At 38.5% G+C, this 22603-nt stretch overlaps 1 protein-coding gene and 1 pseudogene across 2 annotated transcripts in view; one reads left to right on the top strand and one right to left on the bottom strand.

Annotated features, from left to right (window-relative positions):
• Positions 1 to 22188, top strand: part of IFT56 (intraflagellar transport 56) — a 70584-nt gene extending 48396 nt beyond the window's left edge. The window contains exons 9-18 of the mRNA XM_053554008.1: positions 1441 to 1543; positions 4039 to 4094; positions 4338 to 4391; positions 6812 to 6875; positions 8329 to 8417; positions 8634 to 8717; positions 10364 to 10433; positions 11529 to 11635; positions 19203 to 19336; positions 21707 to 22188. Of these exons, the coding sequence (XP_053409983.1) occupies positions 1441 to 1543; positions 4039 to 4094; positions 4338 to 4391; positions 6812 to 6875; positions 8329 to 8417; positions 8634 to 8717; positions 10364 to 10433; positions 11529 to 11635; positions 19203 to 19336; positions 21707 to 21818 (873 nt within the window). The 3' untranslated portion in view covers positions 21819 to 22188. The remainder of the gene's footprint in view (positions 1 to 1440; positions 1544 to 4038; positions 4095 to 4337; positions 4392 to 6811; positions 6876 to 8328; positions 8418 to 8633; positions 8718 to 10363; positions 10434 to 11528; positions 11636 to 19202; positions 19337 to 21706) is intronic.
• Positions 2064 to 3189, bottom strand: LOC128560240 (heterogeneous nuclear ribonucleoproteins A2/B1-like; annotated as a pseudogene). The gene is made up of 2 exons (XR_008372912.1): positions 3161 to 3189; positions 2064 to 3092 (listed from the first exon to the last, which is right to left on the bottom strand). The product of XR_008372912.1 is annotated as a heterogeneous nuclear ribonucleoproteins A2/B1-like (transcript).
• Positions 22189 to 22603: the final 415 nt, after the last annotated feature.

Raw genomic sequence — 22603 nt, forward strand, 5'->3', positions numbered from 1 at the left:
GCCTTAAGTCCTTGATTTCTTTATATTTATTTATGAAGTAACTTTCTGTATTCCAGATACTATGCTAAACTCTAGAAAAAAACAGGGCACAAAATTTTCCTTCCTAGGTGTTTTTTGTTGTTTGTTTGAGTTTTTAGTTTTTCTCTATAGTGCTTATCACAACAACATATTTATTTGTTTGCTTTTTGTAGGTCTCTCCCCACTTGACTAGTCTCTATGGTGACAGGGGAATGACTTATTCTGTTGTAACCCCTTTTTATTATAGTAACAGGTATATAATGTTACTATATAACATAGCATATAATGTTGATGCTAATGAACATTTACTAAGTTAATTCAGTGAAATATTACATACTGTGTGCCTCATATTTAACCCATTTTAATTCACTTAATCCTCATGATAATGCTGAAAAGTAGACAAGCTCAGAAAGGTTTATATAAATTCTTCATGGAATTTCAAAATAGAATGTCTAGAAAAAAGTTACATTAATTATTTGGTACTTGAATAGTTTTCTGCAATTCTTATGAAGAGAAAAAGAAATGTATGCAATAAGGGTCATGCCCTTATTCTGTTTATTATAACTTAGATAATGGCTTTCTTTTGAAGAGGTGAAGTTCATGTGTATAGAGAGAGCTTCAAAAATATATTTATTCTTTTAAAAAGTAACTGAGTGCTAACTATACGTCTTGAGTCACAGTTCTGAGGGCAGGGAGTACACAGTAAATGCAAAGTTCTTGTCATATAGAGTATATTCTGGTGGGTATAACAGATAAACAGATGAACAAAGAAATAGATAGTAAAATGACTATCTATTTAGTCATTTTAGTGGCAGCTCCTTAAAGTGATAAGTGCTATGAATAAAAATAAAGAAGGACAAGGGTATAAAGAGTGATAGCAGAAATAGGTTTTAGACTGGATGAAGAATGAAATGTTTAATATTACAGGGCTGTCGAGAAGGCTCAAAAGCAGATACAGAAGAGAAAAGGTACAAAGCATAGGGAATAGTTAAGAAATAATACATTCGGGCGGTGCCTGTGGCTCAGTGAGTAGGGGGCTGGCCTCATATATCGAAGGTGGCGGGTTCAAACCCAGCCCCGGCTGAACTGCAACAAAAAAATAGCCAGGCATTGTGGCGGGCGCCTGTAGTCCCAGCTACTTGGGACGCTGAGGCAAGAGAATCACCTAAGCCCGGGAACTGGATATTGCTGTGAGCTGTGACGCCTCAGTACTCTACCAAGGGCGACAAAATGAAACTCTGTCTCTACAAAAAAAAAAAAATACATTCAGTCAACAATAAAAGTTCTCAATATATTAACTGATTCCCCAGAGCAATTTTAGTTGAATATTATGAATCCGGTTATGTATGGCAGCTCCTTAAACATTTCTGCCATTAGATATATACATACTTATGGCCATAATAACAATTTCTCTATCTCTAGGTTGTTTTTCGAGGAGGTGAAGGGGCTTTGCAAGTTTTACCTCCCCTGGTTGATGTCATTCCTGAAGCGAGGCTAAACTTAGTGATTTACTATCTTCGTCAAGGTAAGAACAATTTGTCTTAGTTTTACTTATAATGAGATATTTTAGAATATTTAATCTGATTGAACTACTTGCTTCCATATTGAAATCCATAGTACTTCTAAAAATATGTTTGCAACAAGCCCATAGGACAGAACGGGTTTATCAGTGCCTTTTCTTTTTTAATCCTCTCTTTCCTTTTCTGTTGCTTCCTACTGTCTACTCCTTCCTTCTATTTTTCTTTCTTTTTTTTCCTTTAGAAGTATTTTACTAAATCATAAATGTACAACAGCTTCTTAACTCTACACACGCACTTAAATTTTATTAAAGGAAAACGTTATGTCTTATTACACCATGATTCTGGCTAATAGCTCTTCAAAACTTTGAGAAAAATCTTGAAAAAGGTTTCACATGTCACCTGAAACTTACAAATTTAACATTATCAAAGAAGGAATGCTTCTACACTCTTACAAAGACCACTAGAAAGAAACAACAATTAAAAAGCTAAGAAACTGTCTCAAAGGCATTTTTTTACAATCCTTCCTCCACAGTAAGGTAATGTTATTAAATAATCCAATCCATTCACAAAATGGCTCTCTGCATCTGCTCTGGTGTCTTCTGCCACATCCCTGCATATTTATGCATGACTGAGATAAGAGTTTCCTTAACATTGTTATTTCCATAACCTGAAGCTGTTCTGTTACCTCTGGGCTCTCATCCTCTCCTATTTATACAGTGAAGCCCATGGCAAATTGGAAGAAGCTCAATGTGGGCTCCTCCCACCATAACCCCCACTTCCTCCTGGACCATAGTTTCCTCCAGCATATGGTCCACCCATGTTCCTGCTACCACCAAAGTTTCCACTCTTCATTAGACCATAGTTAGAAGGTTGCTGGTTATAATTTACAAAATCTTTGTAATTTCCACTTCAATAATTTCCTCCAGGTCCTCCTCCATGCCCATTATAGCCATTCGCAAATCCAAGTCCACTTCCATATCCATCTCCTCTTCCACTCCTAGAACTCTGAACTTCCTGCATTTCTTGTCTAGACAAAGCCTTTCTTACTTCTGCATTATGACCGTTGATGGTGTGGTATTTCTGCAATACAATTTTATCCACAGGATCATGGTCATCAGAAGTAACAAAGCCAAAGCCTCTTTTCTTTCCATACTGCCTATGGGTAATTATCTCAATGGTATCAATTTTTCTATACTCCTCAAAGTAATCTCTAAGGTAATGCTCCTCAGTATCTTCTTTAATTCCACCAACAAGCAGTTTCTTCACAGTTACATGAGCCCTTGGTTTTCCAGACTCCTTTCTTGCTACAGCACGTTTGGCTCTACCACTCTCCCATTAATTGAATGAGGTCTTGCAGCCATGGCAGCATCAACCTCAGTCATGGATGAGAAAGTTACAAAACCAAATCTTCTTGATCTTTTGCTTGCAGGATCCCTCATTACCACACAATCTGTAAGTTTGCCCCATTGCTCGTAGTAGTTCCTCAAACTTTCTTCTGTGGTTTAAAAGGTTAAGCCACCAATAAAGAGTTTACAGAACTGTTCTTTTCTCTCTCTATCGCGGACTCAATCGCTTTAGCCCAATTTCCCGCAGCCAAGCGAGATGAGAGAGATCTCCCTGACAAACGTGAGCCCGACTCGTAGAGTCCCATGGTGTCACAGCTCACAGCAACCTTGAACTCTTGGGCTTAAGCGATTCTCTTGCCTCAGCCTCCCAGTAGCTGGGACTACAGGCGCCCATCATAACGCCCAGCTATTTTTTTTGTTGTTGCAGTTGTTGTTGTTTAGCAGGCTCGAACCCGCCAGTCTCAGTGTGTGTGACTGGCTCTGTAACCACTGTGCTACAGGTGCCGAGCCTGTTCCTGAATTTTTCTTTCTTTTTTTTTGAGACAGAGTCTCACTATGTCACCCTCAGAAGGGTGCCGTGGCATCACAACTCGCAACAACCTCAAACTCTTAGGGTTTAAGCGATTCTCTTGCCTCAGCCTCCCAAGTAGCTGGGACCACAGGCGCACGCCACAATACCCAGCTATTTTTTGGTTGCAGGTGTCATTGATGTTTAGCTGGCCCAGGCTGGGTTCAAACCCGCCCCCCCTTGGTGCATGTGGTCGGTGCCATAACCATTGTGCTACAGGCACCGCCCAGAAATTTTTAAACTTTGTTATTTCATTCCTATATGCTTAATCTATATCTTTTTTAAAAATTAAAATCATTGTTCATATCTATATACAAGGCCATTGGCTTATAACACTCTGTCCATATTCTTAGCTTAAACATCTTTTAAGGTGTTTCATGGCTTAATATGAATTTTCTCAGGATATTTGGTTATCTTCAGGGTAACTACTCAATAATGGACTTGGTGGAAAATAAGAGAACAGATAAAACAGATGCTGTTTTCCGTGAATAATCTGAGTACTGAAGGATTTTGTCTTTTGGGAGACTACTTCAGAAGAGTTTGCTGGAATACAAACTACTATAGCTACTTATTTCTTGTATTTCAGATGATGTACAAGAAGCTTATAATTTAATTAAGGATCTGGAACCTACTACCCCTCAGGTAATTGAGAATGTTTTGCATTTTTACTAACAAAGTTCAGTTGAAAGTGAAACTTTGGAAATATAACTGGGAGGCAATTTAGAGAAATTTCCTGCTTGTAGAATTCTAGGAAAGACTGTATATGTCAATCTAGGAATGTTATCTGAAACTTTTGATAAAAGAATAAATGTTCTGGCCTGTTTGTAAGTTATCTGATAATTCCACATTTCTCTTAAACTAATCAGTGTTATTTCATGTTTCCAGGAGTATATCCTCAAAGGAGTGGTTAATGCAGCCCTTGGCCAGGAAATGGGTTCAGTGAGTATGAAATTACCAATAATTTCTGGTTTGCACAATTGCAGGTCTGTGTAAAAGATCAAAATAAAGAATTGTATATTTAGAAACAAAAAGAAACTTTCACCCTAAAAATTTCTACTTTGTTTAAAAGCCCAATTTTCAAAATTGTTTTTATTTTAGAACAAGTAAAAGAATTATTACAAAGCTTCATTTTTATTTACAGTGGGTTCTTTTTAATCTTGAACATCTCTAAGCTATAATTTTGGCATCTGCAAAATGGATGAAATTGTATCTTCATTGCTTTTTATAAACCCCAAAACACTGTATAAAATTAAGCTCTTATCTATGTTAATACAGCATTCTTTGTTCTTTTTGCAACAAAGCGGGATATAAATATTTTTATCTCTAGCTCACTCTACAATGCCTTATTCAATATAGTAGATAGGCAGTAAATACTTACTAAACGAATACATGATTTTAATAAATAATCCTTGTTATATCCATAGCTCATATGCCAAGGTCTAATATATAGTAAAAGAGCTATAAATAATGTTAAATGAATGAATGAATGTTTTCATTTAATGAACTTAATTTCAGAATAGAATTGGGATGTTGAATTTTTTTCTTCTTTTTTTTTTTTTGTAGAGACAAGAGTCTCACTTTATGGCCCTCAGTAGAGTGCTGTGGCCTCACAGCAACCTCCAACTGCTGGGCTTAAGCGATTCTCTTGCCTCAGCCTCCCGAGTAGCTGGGACTACAGGCGCCTGCCACAACGCCCGGCTATTTTTTTTGGTTGCAGTTTGGCCGGGGCCAGGTTTGAACCCACCACCCTCGGTATATGGAGCCGGCGCCTTACGGACTGAGCCACAGGTGCCGCCCAATTTTTTTCTTCTTATCTATCTGACCTTGCTTAGCTTTTAATTCAGTTTAAGTTTTTTATGCTAATAAGAATTAGGGGCTCAGTGGCCGTAATTCAGCAGTTAGAGCGCCAGCCAAATGCACCGGGCCTGGTGGGTCAGGCCTGCTAAACAACAACAACAACAACAACAACAAACCCCCACCCCCCAAAAATAGAAAGCTAGATGTTGTGGCAGGGGCCTGTAGTCCCAGCTATTTGGGAGGCTGAGGCAAGAGCATTGCTTAAGCCCAAGAGTTGGAGGTTGCTGTGAGCTGTCTCAAAAAAAAAAGAATGGGGGGTGGGGGATAAGAATTAGGGTTATTTTTATTTATTTATTTATTTATTTTGTAGAGACAGAGTCTCACTTTATGGCCCTCAGTAGAGTGCCGTGGCATCACACAGCTCACAGCAACCTCCAACTCCTGGGCTTAGGTGATTCTCTTTCCTCAAGCCTCTCGAGTGGCTGGGACTACAGGCACCTGCCACAACGCCCAGCTGTTTTTTGTTACAATTTGGCCGGGGCTGGGTTTGAACCCACCACGCTCTGTATGTGGGGCTGGCATCCTACTCACTGAGCCACAGGCACTGCCCTTATTTATTTATTTTTATGACAGAGTCTCAAGCTGTCACCCTGGGTAGAATGCTGTGGCATCACAGTTCAACCGCAACCTCAAACTCTTGGGCTTGAGCGATTCTCTTGCCTCAGCCTCCCAAGTAGTTGGGATTACAGGTGCCCACCAACAACACCTGGCAATTTTTCTTTTTCCTTTTTTTTTTTTTTTTTTGTGGTTATATTGGCCGGGGATGGGTTTGAACCTGCCACCTCCGGCATATGGGACCCGCGCCCTACTCCTTGAGCCACAGGCACTGTCCCACCTGGCAATTTTTCTTGTTGTACAGTTGTCATTATTGTTTTAGCTGGCCCAGGCCAGATTTGAACCCGCTAGCCTGGGTGTATGTGGCCGGTGCCCTACCCACTGAGCTATGGGCGGCACCCTTGTTTTTGTTTTTTTGAGACAGGGTTTCATTTTGTCATCCTGGATAGGGTGCCATGGCATCATACCTCATGGCAACCTCAAACTCAAACTTTTGGGCTCAAGTGATCCTCTTACCTTAACCTCCAGAGTAGGGGGACTACAGGCGCCTGTCAGAACTCCTGGCTATCTTTTAGAGACAAGGTCTCGCTCTTGCTCAGGCTGGTCTCAAACCTGTGAGCTCAAGCAGTTCACCTGCCTCTGCCTCCCAAAGTGCTAGGATTACAGGCATGAGCCACTGCACCCGGCCTTGAATTAGTATTATTTGGGGCAGGATTTAAAACAAGGGTATATGGGGAGGTGCCTGTGGCTCAAAGGAGTGGGGCGCCGGCCCCATATGCTGGAGGTGGCGGGTTCAAACGCAGCCTGGCCAAAAACTGCAAAAAATAAATAAATAAATAAAACAAGAGTATATGTTAATCATGGCAAATATTTTAGAACCATAAAGTCTAATACAAATAAAGTACTTCTACCTTATTCCTTTATATCAGCTTTGTTTTGTTTTTCAGAGGGACCATATGAAAATTGCCCAGCAGTTCTTCCAGCTGGTGGGAGGATCAGCTAGTGAATGTGGTGTGTCTGAAATCTGTACTTATAAGCATGATTCATAACTGGTGTTGGGCATACATGCACAGTGAAATTTGATTTGCTATCTAGGAATATATCTAGTAGGCTTTGAATTATGAAGTAGGAGATCAGGAATAGGAGAGAATATTGGAATTAACTCTTCTAAATAACTCAGCTAAAGTGGAATGAGAGAATAAAGGAAGAAAGAATAAATTTGCTCTTTATGTGAGTTTTAAAAAAATTGAATCCATTTTAGATAGGCTATTTTAAAGTATTAATTTTTCAAGAATTCTTCATGTACTAACTTTTTGTCACATTGCAGATAATTTTCAGGTGGGTCATTTGTCTTGAAACTGCCTATAGTTATTTTTTCTATATAAAAACATTAAAATTATAATTAGCTTATCTTTTTATAATTATTTCTTACATGAGTACCAAGCTTAGAAAATGCTTTCTTACCACCACTTTCACCTATATGTACTGTTCACCTATATTTTCCACTAGTAGTCTTGTGACTTCATTTTTATTATGAAAGTATTGATTTCATCAGTCTAGATTCTGTGACAGATTTGAGAAAGGGCTATAATAAGGGCTGATAGCTAGTACGAACCAAAATGGCTGCCTATACTCATTGTCTATGGCCAGCTTCTATTCTGACTAACAGTTTTCATGCTGAACTAATTGTTAAATATTCTTTTTATTCCTGGAAATTCACAATTTTCTACCAACACCATTAAATAATATCCCCTTTCTCCATTTTATTTATTCATTTATAGAACAAATATTTATTGAGGTGTTAAGAATATAGGAATATACAAAACATATAAAATTCCTTACCCTTGTGGAGATTACAGTCTAGTTGCACAGGCAGACTGGAAACAGCACCTAAACAGATTATATAGTATATCAGATTGTGGTAACTACTATGGGGAAAACACTGAATAGGTTAAGGAGTCTTAGGAATGCCAGTGGCGAGGGTGGATGGTTATATTAATCTTCCACCACCTCAAATAAATATCAGACAAAAAGTTGAATCAGGATCAGAATCAGATGGTTCCATGGAAAATTACTTCTCCATTTGTGATTAGAAGTGCTAGGTTGTCTTGGACAGTTGATGATGGAGACCAACCCACGTTAACTGAATGTGCAGACATTAGAGTTGGATGAGAGAATCAAAGCCCTGGAAAACAATCTGGGGAATACTGTAGCCAGTGTACCTGCATGTCATCATTCATTTTGAACTCTGGAAGTTAATCCCCAGAGAGATCATTAGTCACTCTCAAATGCCATGACCTTCATTATGTTGGAGTTTTGTCCATGGAACAGAATCTATAATTTAAGAATCCAGAATGTCTTAGAATACATTCCTAATTCTAAATTATAAAATAATTCAATTTTCATCTAAAGAGAACTTTTAGTTTCATGAATACATGTGGTTTCTTTTCTCCCTCCATTGCAGATACAATACCAGGGAGACAGTGCATGGCTTCCTGTTTCTTCCTGCTTAAGCAATTCGATGATGTCTTAATTTACCTCAACTCATTTAAGGTCAGTATAGAATTATCTATACAACTTTTTCAAAATTATATATATATATGGCATATTAGGATAGATTGGATACCATTAGAGATGACTCTTTTTCTCTGGTGGCATTGGTGACATTAGCTAATTCCTTAAGATTATTTTTATTTATCTGATATAACTGGTCGTTTTATATTTTGTATGTTAATGCTCAATATGACCTGTTCTTGGGATGTGTTTCAGAGTTACTTCTATAATGATGACATCTTTAATTTTAATTATGCCCAAGCCAAAGCTGCAACAGGAAATACCAGTGAGGGTGAAGAGGTGGGTATATGCTTTTGAAGGCATTTGAATGATTCTATATAAGAACAACCTATTTTTTTCTCACCAAAATGAAATGGTCAAGGATAAAGGATTATTAAAGAGTCTTTGGTTTTTTGGTTACATTAAAAAGTATGGTGCGCAACTGAGCATAGTGCCACATTCCTGTAGTCCCAGTTATTCAGAGGTTGAGGCAGAATGATCACTTGAGCCCAGGAGTTTGAGGCTGCATTGAGTTATGATCATGCCACTGCACTCCAGCCTGAGCAACATAATGAGACTCAGACTCTAGAAAACAGAAAAAAAAAAAAATGCAATGTGAATAGACACAGATTTTACAACCATATTAATGTTTTCTCTTTTTGATGAATTTTATAGAAATATATCATAAGTGGGGCAGTGCCTATGGCTCAAAGACTAGGGCGCCAGCCCCAGATGCCAGACGTGGTGGATTCAAACCCAGCCCCGTCCAAAAATTGCAACAAAAAAGAAAAAGAAAACAAAAGAAATATACCATAAGTGCAGAAAAGTATACAAATTGGACTTGGCACCATAACACAGGGGTTATAGTGCCAGCCACATGCATTGAAGCTGGTGGGTTCGAATCCAGCTGGGGCCAGCTAAACAACAATGACAACTGCAACAACAACAAAAAATAGCCAGGTATTGTGGTGGGAGCCTATAGTCCCAGCTACTTGGGAGGGTAAGGCAAGAGAATCGCTTAAGCTTAAGAGTTTGAGGTTGCTGTGAGCTGTGATGCCACGGGTACTCTACCAGGGACAACATAGTGAGACTCTGTCTCAAAAAAAAAAAAAAAAAAAAAGAAAAGTATACAAATTGTAGGTAGACAGCTCAATGAATATCAATTTATTTATTTATTTTGATTTTTTAATTTAATTGTATTTTGGAGGGGGGGGCCGGGGGCTGGGTTTGAACCTGCCACCTCTGGTATATGGAGCCAGTATACCAAGCCATAGGCGCCGCCCAATTTAATTGTATTGTGACTGTATGACACCAGTCCTTAAACATTTGTTGAGATTTGCCTTACTACCCCATAACATTGTCATGAAAGCTTGAAAAGAATATGTATCATAGAGTTAATTATTCTGTTCAGATCTTCTGTATCCTTACCAACTTTTTGTCAGCTTGTAATATCAATTTCTCAGTGAAGTATGTTAAAGGTACCACAATTTTTTTCTTTACTTTTAGAAGCCTATATAGAATTTTTAAATTAAATGAAATATATTTGTTTGGAGACAAGAGTCTTGCTCTGTTGCCCAGCATTGAGTACAGTGGCATCATCATAGCTCACTACAACCTCACGGCTCAAGTGATCCTCCTGCCTCAGCCTCTCACGTAGCTGGGGTTACAAGTGTACACCTAAATACCCAGCTAATTTTTCCAGTTTTCGTAGAGATAGGATCTCACTGTGTTGCTTTGGCTGGTCTGAAACTCCTGACCTCAAGCAATCCTACCATTTTGGCCTCCCAACATGCTGGGATTACAGGCATGAGCCACCGTGCCTGTCCCTGTGTAGACTTTGATTGTCTATAAGGGTACAGTGATTGTCAATCTAAGACAAACCAATAATGGATATTTTTATTGGAAGACAATTCTTGTGTTGATCCCTTTCTTTCCTCTTCTTGCAGGTGTTCCTCTTGATCCAAAGTGAGAAGATAAAAAATGATTACGTTTACCTCAGTTGGTTAGCTCGGTGCTGTGAGTCTTCTTTTAAATATTACAAGAGGAATCCTCTTTTTCTTTTCTGTTTACAGAATCTGTTTGTAAATAACGTTGAGTGTTTTTAACTCTCATTTGTGTTTTACCGTGTAGAATGAGTGAACCCTGATGTTACAGGGTGCTGTGTAAATGTGTTGTACAGGTTTGCCCTGTGGTTAACTCTACTGTACAACATTCATCTAAGCTCTTACAGTCATGAAGATGTCAAATTCTTCCTTTAGCCTTGTTAAAGTTTCCAGAGTCTCAGTTTATAGTGTTGTTTTGAAATATATTATTACATTAATTTTACCTTTTCACAGTGGTCCAAGCCTGAAAAGTGGCAAAACGTCAAAAATGTAAATTTTTTGTACATTTGGAACCTATATTTTCTGTCTGTCTTTCTGACTTACTATCTTTGCTTGCTGCTTTTTTTTTCCACTCAGATTTTAAATGTTCCCTGAGCTTTTGAAGTCACAGGAAAATTTTAGCGATCAGATATTCTAAACGAGGCTGAAACTTTAAGTAGGTCATGAATGATAGGTCTGCTCATTTAGGCAGATGAGCAAAATGAGAACTAGTGGAAGTCAATCCAATTTAAAAGACGTAATTATGGACCAGGTGTGATGGCTCACGCCTATAATCCTAGCACTCTGGGAGGCCAAGGCGGGTGGATTGCCTGAGCTCACAGGTTTGAGATAAGCCTGAACAAGAGTGAGAGCCCATTTCTAAAAATAGCTGAGCGTTGTGGCGGGCACCTGTAGTCCCAGCTGCTTGGGAGGCTGAGGCAAGAGAATCACTTAAGCCCAAGGGCTTTTGGTTACTGTGAGCTGTGACACCACAACACTCTACTGATGATGCCAAAGTGACACTCTGTCTGAAAAAAAAAAAGGACATAATTATGTGACTTCTAACTTAAATATTTTAAGTATGGTATAATTCTGATAGGAAAAGACAGCTTAATGCCAAAATTGCAAGCTTTCCATGTGAGAAATATCCTGCCATTATTTTGTTTATTTGGAATACAGAACAAAATCCATAGGATAAAATGCATAGTTGTGCATTTAAAAAGCATAAAATCTTTGTTTCCTTGTGTAGATATTATGAATAAGAAACCAAGACTAGCCTGGGAACTTTATCTGAAGATGGAAACCTCTGGCGAGTCCTTTAGTCTCTTACAACTCATTGCTAATGACTGCTACAAGGTGAGTCTGCATGAGACTAAAGGGAAAACTGAAGATCAGTGTTACATTGCTGCATTGGCTAAATATTAGGGGGGAATGTCCTAGAGAATAATCGGCCATTAGTGAGAGGATTCACACGGTATTATCAGAAATGTCATCATTTTTATGAATGAACTGAACTCAGATATAAGCAGAATTTCTGAGTTTTACGTGTATATGAAATAACGATTTAGAGATGTTTTAGATTTCTAAAGGGTATACATTTTTAGGTACTATCAGGTTAGACTTGTTCATCTGGTAATTGGGAATTTGGTTCTGAAGCTCAAGAGAGATGTCTTCTGACAGAGACATGGAGTGGGAGTCATCCACATTTAAGTACAGTCATGCGTCACTCAACAGGGGCACCTTCTGAGAAATGCCTAATCATCTAAATCATTAGATGATTTTGGCACTGATCATCACAGAATGCACAGACACAAAGCTAGCTGGTACAGCCTCCTGCATACCTAGGCTAGATGGTATAGCCCATTGCTCCTAGGCTACACACTTGTACAGCACATTACCGAACTGAATATTGTAAGCAATTAATTGTAATACAGGGGTAAGTTTTGGGGTATCTAAATATATCTAAAACATATGAGCTTGAAAAAAAGAAAACTTATGAAGTTGGACAATTAAGTTCACAAACTCATCCTAGAAAAAAATGCTACACACCTCATTGGTAAATATCACTAGTCACCTTCAAAATACTCCCCTTGGGAAACTATCCACCATCTCTAGGTCCTAGCCCACAATTCCTTTAAAGCAGTTTTGGAACTCTTTCTCTGGAATGGCCATCAGAGCTGTCATCCTTTGAAGTCTGACAGTTAAGTTCATGAACTCATCCTAGAAAAAATACTGCGTTCCTAATTGCTGAATGTCACTATGGTCACCTTAAAAGTACTTCTTTTGGCCATCTGCTGAACGTAGTGATATTCAGCAATGAGGGAGCACTTTCTCTAGGATGGGTTCAGACCTCGCAGGTAAGGTCCAGTAAAAACATTGTATTATGTAATAGTCTTATGGAACCACCACCACATGTACAGTATATAATTGAACAAAATGTCATTATGGAGTGCATGACTATAAAACAGTGAGAATGCCCAGGTGAGAAAATAAAGTGAGAAGAAGAGTTGCAAATCAAACTTTAAGGAATACTAAGGTGTAAATGGTAGACAGTACATATGAAGGAATTAGAAAAAGAGAATTAAAAAAGCAGTCAGATTTAGTAAAGGACTGGCTCTCTCTTGTGTGTGTGTGTGTGTGTGTGCATGTGTATATGTATTTCTATATGTGTGTAAGGAGTTGGAAAGGCAGAGAAGAGGGGAGTAGTTTGGGACCCTAGCCTATGAATTAAAAGTTTTTTTAGGGTGGCACCTGTGGCTCAAGGAGTAGGGCACTGGTCCCATATGCCAGAGGTGGCGGATTCAAACCCAGCCCCAGCCAAAAAAAAAAACACACACAAAAAAAGTTTTTTTAAAAAATTAGGCTCTGGCTAGTCACAGTGGCTCACACCTGTAATCTTAGCCCTTGGGGAGAAAGGCAGGAGAATCTCTTGAGGCCAGGACTTTAAGACTAGCCTAGTCAACATAGCAAGATGCCCATCTTTACCAAAATTACAAAAATTAGCTGGGTGTCATGATGCTTACCTGTAGTCTCAGCTAGTTGGGAGACAAAGGCAGGAGGATTGCTTGAGCCCAGGAGTTTAAGGTTTCATGAGTTGTGATGACAGCACTGCACTAACCCAGGCAATAAAGCAAGAACTTGTCTATAATTTATTTTAAAAATTACCAAATTCTGAAAATTCCTATTTTTGGAATATCTCATCCCATCTTAAAGACAGGAAAATGTCAGGTAAAGAGAGTAAGTGTTAAATAAATCAGCAATAGCTCATTTCATAGTGACTCATTGCCAAAAAAAAAGTGAATCACCATCAATGGAAAAAAGTTTCAAGCCACAAAAAACTTGAAAACATTCCAGGCCAGGTGGCTTACACCCATATTCTTAACACTCTGGGAGGCTGAGATGGGAGGTTCGCTTGAGGACAGGAGTTTGAGATCAGCCTGAGCAAAGTAAGACCCCATCTGTACTAAAAACAGAAAAATTAGCCAGCCATGGTAGCATGTGCCTGTAGTCCCAGCTACTTGGGAGCTAAGGTAGGAGGATTGCTTGAGCAGAAGTTTGAGGTTGCTGTGAATTACACTGAAGCCACAGCGTTCTAGCCTGGGCAGAGAGAACAGCCGTTCTAGCCTGGGCAGAGAGAAATTCTGTCCCACATGCCCCCCCCCCAAAAAAAAAAAGAAAGAAAGAAAACTCAAAAATAATAGTTTAATAAGACTTTGTGAATGACTCTCAAGTAAGTTAGAGGAGGCTGAGGGAAAGAAAACATTAAAAGACAGGAAATTGTTTCAGTGTTAGATGTATTAAACCTGAGGTGTCTTTGGGGCTCCCCACAGAGATAATAGAGGTAGGAAATGAGCCAGTTGAGCCTGGAGCTGAGGTATTGGTGAAAGAGCTCAGGATGGCACTGTGGATGTGCAGGTAACAGTAGTGAGGGTGGACAGTAAGGGTAGCAGTGCTAGAGCAGCTGCAGCAGAGTATGAGGAAGAGTAAGATTCACCTGTGAATGGGGTGAGGCTCCTAGTGGAACACCAGTGGTTAAGGGCTGGAAATAGAAAGAAGAGCAAGTGAAAGAGACAGAAAACGAACAGAGAAGAAAGAAAAGAACAAGGAGGGGGTGAAAATGCTTTTCTCTACTCTTTTTCTTATATCGGTTAAATCAAAAGCAAGCAAAGGAAAGAGTTTCAGGTCTGTAGCTAGAAAGAAATGCACGAGGACTGAGAAGACAGTTGTGGGTAGAGAAGAGTTAGATTAGAAAGCAGAGCAATGTGCCAGAATCTTTAGAAGTTTGATACTGAAGTTAAGGAGAAAAAATGTGGTACTAACTTAAAAGGAGAAACAGGGTTGGGGATTTTTGAGGAGCAAGGTAGAGAGTTGTTTTTCTTTTCTAATGCGTAATGGGGTAAAAGTATATCTATAGGCAGACAAAAATGAGCCATTGAACAGGAAGATTAAAGATTCAAGATAGTGGGGACATTTTTGATGGAGTAAGGTCCCAGAGGAGATGAGAGAGGAATAGGACTGAGAAAAAAAAATAGCGTTTACCTAGTTTCTTAGTAGTCTGACAAGCACCCACTAGTTTGATAACTCAATGTAAAGTTATATACCTGGCTAAAGTTTATTATACTGCATAAACAACTGGAAAATATATGTATAGGTGAAGGCTAGAGAAGTAAACACAGGCTTTCTTTTTTTTTGAGACAGAGCCTCAAGCTCTCGCCTTGGTAGAGTGCTGTGGCATTACAGCTCATCGCACCCTCCAACTCCTGGGCTTAAGCGATTCTCTTACCTCAGCCTCCCAAGTAGCTGGGACTACAGCTGCCTGCCACAACGCCTGGGCATTTTTTGGTTGTAGTTGTCATTGTTTGGCAGGCCCAGGCTGGATTTGAACCCTCCAGCTCTGGTGTATGTGGCTGGCCTTAGCCACTTGAGCTACAGGCACCAAGCCAAACACAGGCTTTCTTATCCTTTCTCTTTGGGGATTATCTGGTCACATCTTTCTCTTATGCAGACTGCAGGGACATATGTGAGATGTCCTTGTTGAAGAAAAGCAGAACAAATGGGAGAGAAATGGCAAAACTAACCATAATATATCAATAATAATTGCATTAAATATAGATGGTCAAATATACCAATTATAAAAGAGATATTGATAGAGTAGATAAAAAACGATAACCCGATTATGAGCTTTTTATAGGAAATTCACTTGAAATGTGTATAATAATATACACATAGATGGATCAAAAGTAAAAGGATGGGCGTGGCATGGTAGCTTACGCCTTTATTCCCAGCACTTGAAGGCCAAGGCAGGAGGATCACTTGACCATCCTGGGCAACATGGAAGACCCTACCTCTATTGGAAATGAAAATAATTAGGTGGGCTTTGTAGTCCTAGCTACTTGAGAGGCTGAGGCAGGAGAATGGCTTGAGCTGAGGAGTTTGAGGCTGTAATGAATTATGATTGTGTTACTGCACTCCAGTCTGGGTGACAGAATGAGACCCTCTCTCTTAAAAAAAAAAAAATTAAAAAATTAAAAGTTGGAAAATATATACCATGAAATATTTTGGCGGTTTCTTAAACAAACATACACTCAGCATGTGACCCAGCAATTGTACTCCTGTACATTTATCCCAAGTAAATGTAAACCTATATCCATAAAAATGTACAAATGTTAATAGCACAACTATTAATAGCAGCTTTGTTTGTAATAGTCTAAAACTGGAAATAGACGAAGTCTTTTGATAGATGAATGGTTAAACTGATTTGGCTTGCGGAATACTACCCAGTAAAAAGAGACTAATGAGGAGTCCGACTCCGTTTCTTGACTACTGACAGCTTTTAATCTTCACCTCTACTTCTTCCCCTTGTGCTTCACATCTGGATGAAATGATAAGAAAGCCTCTGTGCTCCCTTGTACCCTTCTTTGTCACCCGTTGGTGATTCAGACCACACAAGCCTCTACCCACGCAAAGGGACCTCAGCCCCACCTCCTAACCAAGGGGAAACACCCAGGTCGGTCTCCTTTCCTTGTTCTCTCAGGCCATTTCTGACGTGCTTAAGAGGGCTGCTCTGCTATCCCTGGAGACCTCAGTTATGTAAGTGAGGAAACTTCCTATAACCTCATGTTGTGTTTGTGGTGTCATCAGTCTCAACTTCCAAACCAAACTTTGGGTGGAAAGTCCCTCCTGCTTTTTCAGGGTGACCATAATAAGAGCAAACATAGTGAACTGGATTAACGAGGTATAACAAGGACATTAAACTGAGTAAAAAAGGCAGTCTCAAAGAGTCTTGTCTTATTTGATTTCATAAATAGATAGATAGATAGATAGCATTTTTTTTTTTTTTTTGCAGTTTTTGGCCAGGGCTGGGTTTGAACCTGCCACCTCCGGCACATGGGGCCGGCGCCCTACTCCTTTGAGCCACAGGCACTGCCCTATAGCATTCTTGAAATGACAGAATTATAGAGATGGAGAAGAAATTAGTGGGGTTGTTTTTGTTTGTTTGTTTTGTTTTGTTTTTGCAGTTTTTGGCCGGGGCTGAGTTTGAACCCACCACCTCCAGCATATGGGGCCGGCATCCTACTCCTTTGAGCCACAGGCACCGCCCAGAAATTAGTATGTGTTAGAGGTTAGGGATGGTGAGCAGGGAAGGACATGTGTGTGAATATAAAGTCGTGACTTTATTAAGGGAAATCTTTGTGGTAAGAGAATAGTTTTGTATCTTAATAATGGCGGTGATTACAGGAATCCACACGTGTGATGAACTAAGACTATCATCAATATTCATAGCACCAATGTCAGTTTCTTAATTTTGATGCTGTGATAGTTTAGTTATGTAAGCTGCAACCTTTGGGAGAAACTGGGTGAAAGGTACATGGGATCTCTGTCCTATCTTTGTAATTTCCATGGGATCTCTAATTATTCAAAATAAAAAGGTTTCTGAAGCGAACCAACTAGAGCTATTTCAGCAATATAGATGGATCTTATAAACATGATGTTGAGTCATAGATGCAAGACACAATAGAACACTTACAGTATTATTGCATATAAAGTTCTCAGAGGCAAAACTCTATTGTTTAAGGATGTATACGTGGGAGGTAAAAGTATAATGAAAGTCAAAGAACTGATGACCATGAAAGTTGGAGGAGTAGTTCTTCTAGGTGGGGAAAGAGGGAGTAATGGGCTGGAAGTGATACACAGAAAGCTTTTGTTTTGCTGTCAGTGTCCTGACTTAGGTGGTAGGTACACTGTATTCACATTATATTTAGTAAGCTATACATGTATGTTTCATCCACCATTCTACATGGGTGTTATTTTGCTATAAAAATATTTTTAAGAGAGCATAGGTAGAAGGATTAATCTTGAAAAAATAAGAACACTTCTATCTGGGAAACAGGCAGAAAAGAGGGAAGGATTAATGGAAGTGTAAAATGTAATTTGAACAGAAGGGAGAAGAGTTGTCTTTTCCATAACAAGTATAGAATAAAGCTAAGCTAAGAATGCAGAAGAGGTTTTAAGGAAATAGTCAAAGGTTTAGAAAACTGTTAGCAGGAATAGAGAAGTAACTAAACCACACTGAGCAAAGTGGGTGTCTTGAAGTCTTAAGTGAAACTGGTAACAGTATGCCTTTATTATTGCCAATCAAGAAAATTCATCAAAGGAAAATTTAGTAGTATTCAGCATGTTCTGTGGGGCCAAAAAATATGTATTATATTTGAAAAGATGCCTGTCAAAGTGAATGAAATATTTTAAAGATTTAATGTTTTGAGTAGTAGTAAGTATACAGGTATGTTTAGGCATTCTGAGAATTTAAGAACTACCCTCTTGAACTGAACATGATCAGATTAGCATAAAATGAGTAATAATAGTCATCTAAAAAGAATGTGTTAAAAAAAAAAAAAGAATGTGTTGAGGAGTCTTGAAAAATAACCAGTTCAAATCACAGTTATCAAGAGTTTATCCTCAAGATTAGATAGGCTGGACGCAGTAGCTCACTCCATTAATCCTAGCACTCTGGGAGGCCGAGGAGGATGGCTTAAAGTCAGGAGTTCGAGACTAGTCTGAGCAAGAATGAGACCCTATTTCTATAAAAAATAGAAAAATTGGTCATGCATGGTGGCATGCTATAGTCCCAGCTACCTAGGAGGCTAAGATAGGAGGATCCCTCAAGCCCAGGTGTTTGAGGTTGCAGTGAGTTATGATGACACCACTACACTCTGACCAGGGCTACAAAGTGGGACTCTGTCTCAAAAAACAAACAAACAAAAAAAAAGAATATAGTTAGAAGAAATAACAAATATGTTGATTATAGCATAATTTGACTATATGTTAGAAAAAATATTATACTGTTAAAAAGTGAATGAAGGGTAGATTGCCTGAACTCACAAGTTCAAGACTAGCCTGAGCAAGTGTGAGACCCTGTCTCTAAAAATTAGCTAGGTGTTGTGGCAGGTGCCCATAGTTCCAGCTACTCAGGCGGCTGAGGCAAGAGAATCGCTTGAACCCAGGAGTTTGAGGTTGCTCCGAGCTATGATGCCACAGCACTCTACCAAAGGTGACAAAGTGAGACTCTGTCTCCAAAAAAAAAAAAGTGAATGAAGGTAAGCTGGTTTCAACTGAACCTCTGTACCCAAACTTTGATTTTCTTTCTTTCTTTTTTGTTGTTGTTGTTGCAATTTGGCCGGGGCTGGGTTTGAACCCACCACCCTCGGTATATGGGGCCGGCGCCCTACTCACTGAGCCACAGGAGCCGCCCTGATTTTCTTTCTTCTTGTTTTAGTTAGCTATTGAAATGTATCTAATTTGCTAACCAAAAATATTGTCATTACCCATACACTTTATTTCATATAGTTCCATTTCTTATTATCTTTATGTTTAGTTTCATTCTATGCAATCTTTTGACTATTAATATGTACTTTCTTTTATTCAGATGGGCCAGTTTTACTATTCAGCCAAAGCTTTTGATGTCCTAGAGAGGCTGGATCCTAACCCTGAATATTGGGAAGGCAAAAGGGGTGCCTGTGTGGGCATTTTCCAGATGATCTTAGCTGGTAGAGAGCCCAAGTAAGTAACAGACAAGAAATACTGCCTCTTTTCATTTGTTACTAGTTTGTGGGGGAAAATAATTATTTTTGTGGATGATATCTTCCAAAAACTCAAAATTATAATGATGTTTTAGAATGATGAAAAATTGTTAAGATATTAAATATTTCTATCTGACCATTTTCATCCAGAAACATTTTATTTTATGTAATCAGGTCATTCTAAATCATATATAACTGGGGAATTTGAACACACTAACTGCCCTCAAATGTAAGAGCAAGATGTATATTTGGTTCCAAATGAATAGCCATTTTCATTAAAAAAGTCTTTTTCACTTTTTTTTTTTTTGCCTCTTGGCTTTTTCTTGTATCATTTAATTTAGGCCCCCAAAGGATTAGAAATGGAATACATGTGGTTGATAATTCTCTGTTTTTCTTTTGCTTTCTCATATTCCAGCCAATACTGATTCATCAGGTTATATAAAACTAAGTAGTTTTATATTTTCATTTGTAACAAAAATTAAAACACACTAACTTCAGTTTTCTAAAAACAACTTCATGGAATTTGATACTGATGTATGAATAGGAAATATGGTGATTTTGCAATAATCTATCAAAAATTATATCCTGCCTCATATCTACTTTTAGTCTTAAGAAAAGTTTAAAAGCATTTAAATTTGTGGGGAAAAAGAAGTAGAAAATATAAGAAGACTCTTAGGGAAATGGGTTCACAGATATAGTCACCTATAGGTTTGCTAAACCAATAGGGAAATTTTAGTATACATTACTTAAATATAAGGGATTTTTATTACAAGACAAGCTTAGTGCCTGTAGCTCAGCGGCTGGGGCGCAGGCCATGTACAACAGAGCTGGTGGGTTCAAACCCAGCCCAGTCCTGCCAAACAACTACTACACTCAAAAAAAAAGAAGAAAGAATATAACAAGGCACAGATGTCTTGGTTACCTGAATTGCTTTTGTACTGTTTGAGTCAAAGTTTTCAGTGTGCCCATCACTTGGATAGTGTGCCTTGTACCCTACCCCCTCCCTTCTTGCCTCCTCTCACCTGTCTGCTTTCTGTTTCTACCATTTGTGCACCTAGGTGTTGATCAATTAGTTCTAATTTAGTACTTAGTACATGTGGTGTTTGTTTTTCCATTCTGGTGATACTTCACTTAGAACAGGGGTTCTCAACTTGTGGGCCACGACCCCTTTGTAACAATGAAAATATATCCTGCATATCAGATATTTACATTACAATTCATAACAATAGCAAAATTACAGTTATAAAGTAGCAACGAAAATAATTTTATGAGGAACTATATTAAAGGGTCGCGGCATTAGGAAGGTTGAGAACCACTGACTTAGAAGAATGGTCTCCAGTTCCATCAAGGTTGTTACAAAAGGTATTAATTTGCCATATTTTTATGGCTGAGTAGTACTTCATGGTATATATATATCACATTTTACTTATCCACTCATGTATTGGTGGGTACTTGGGTTGATTCTAATTAAATTTAAATTGCTTAAAACATAAATGCTGGGCATTTGCCAAATCTTAGTCCTTAATGTTCCTCTCTTCTGTATTAATGTATTATCTTTCTTGAAGAAAGCACCTATTCCTCAGAGCTTTGTAAAATTTTACAAATGGTAGTGACACCCAGTTTAAAGGGATTACCTCAAACAAGGGAGAAATCTAAGATTCAGGCAAAGTAAGAGATTTGTTAGCAACAGAGCTAGAATTTGAACCCAACTCCTGAGAGAATATACATTTTCTACTTTGTCATGCAGAATAAGCATGTGAGTGGGAATATTTAGGTCATCTCACAGAGGATAAAGAGAATAATAGTATGTATATAGATAGTACAGATAAACAAGGAACACTTGGGTTAGTGAGAAGGTCTTCACAGAATTTCTATTTTACTATGCCACCAGAAGAATAGAAGGCTAGGCTAGGAAGTTTGTTAGTGCTTTATGAATACACAGTGGAGGAGTCTGTTACCAAAAATACTCTGTTAGAAGTATAGTATGAAGGCTCAGCGCCCGTAGCTCAGTGGCTAGGGCACCGGCCACATACACCAGAGCTAAAAGGTTCAAATCCAGCCTGGGCCTGCCAAACAACAATGACAGCATCCAAAAAATAGCCGGGCATTGTCGCAGGCACCTATAGTCCCAGCTACTTGGGAGGCTAAAGCAAGAGAATAGCTTAAGCCCAAGAGTTTGAGGTTGCTGTGAGCTGTGCTGCCACGGCACTCTACCTGGGTGACAGCTTGAGACTCTGTCTCAAAAAAAAATAAAAAGAAAGTATAGTGTGAAGAACAGTTAGGAGTTCATTTTATTTGTTAATTTTCATTTTTTATTGAAAAACACTGTCCTTTCAAATTATTTCCTCAGAGAGACCCTTCGAGAAGTGCTCCATTTACTGAGAAGCACAGGTAACACTCAAGTAGAGTACATCATCCGGATCATGAAGAAATGGGCCAAAGAAAACAGAGTGCCTATCTAAAATAGCTCCAGAGCCCTCGGAACCAGCTCCCACTTCACGTCAAATTAGAAATAGTATTCTTCAAGTTTAATATATGATGCAGGGTTCTGTTTTACTGACATTATCCTACCTTGCTCTTTAAGCCTCAAGATCAGCCACTGACTTGCTTAGACCTAGCCTCCTGGCTGAACAAGATACTATAGTCTATGGGCCCTGTGTGATTCTATAGCAATAACTTTGAACTTATCTGGTGCCTTTCTCCTCAAAATTACATCAGAGTACTCTTGTGTAATTTACTAACTTTAAGGAGAACAACGTAACTTTTTTGATGTTTGCATTTCATGGCATTTTCTCATAGATGCAATAACAAAAGTCTTTTTCTGATGCTCAAGAATCACCATTGATCTATCATCTTATATTTAGGCACCTCTGTACATCATCTGATTTTCTCGGGAAATTCTATAAAGAGTTTTGTAAATTCATCTCTTGATCTTGAGAGAACGGAGATTGTAACTTTCTATGAGGTTCTAAGAATGACAGTAAGATCTTTTCTCAGAAAGTCTAGTCATTAATAGACAATAGATTTATGGGATTACTCTTTGAATAATTAAATTATTGATGATGATATGTTAGCAACAGTGGAATAAGATGAGTATTACAGTTTTTAAAAAGATTAGCACCATGAAGAAAAATATTGTATGGTACCTCTAAAGGTATTCAGAAAACAAAGTATACAAATCTCCTTAGTCACTTTATTATATTTTAGGGAATAAAACAGGTTAGATTTTTCTTAATATATCTTGCTG

The sequence above is a fragment of the Nycticebus coucang genome, chromosome 11 (assembly GCF_027406575.1).
Source record: "Nycticebus coucang isolate mNycCou1 chromosome 11, mNycCou1.pri, whole genome shotgun sequence".
NCBI classification, from domain to species: domain Eukaryota; kingdom Metazoa; phylum Chordata; class Mammalia; order Primates; family Lorisidae; genus Nycticebus; species Nycticebus coucang.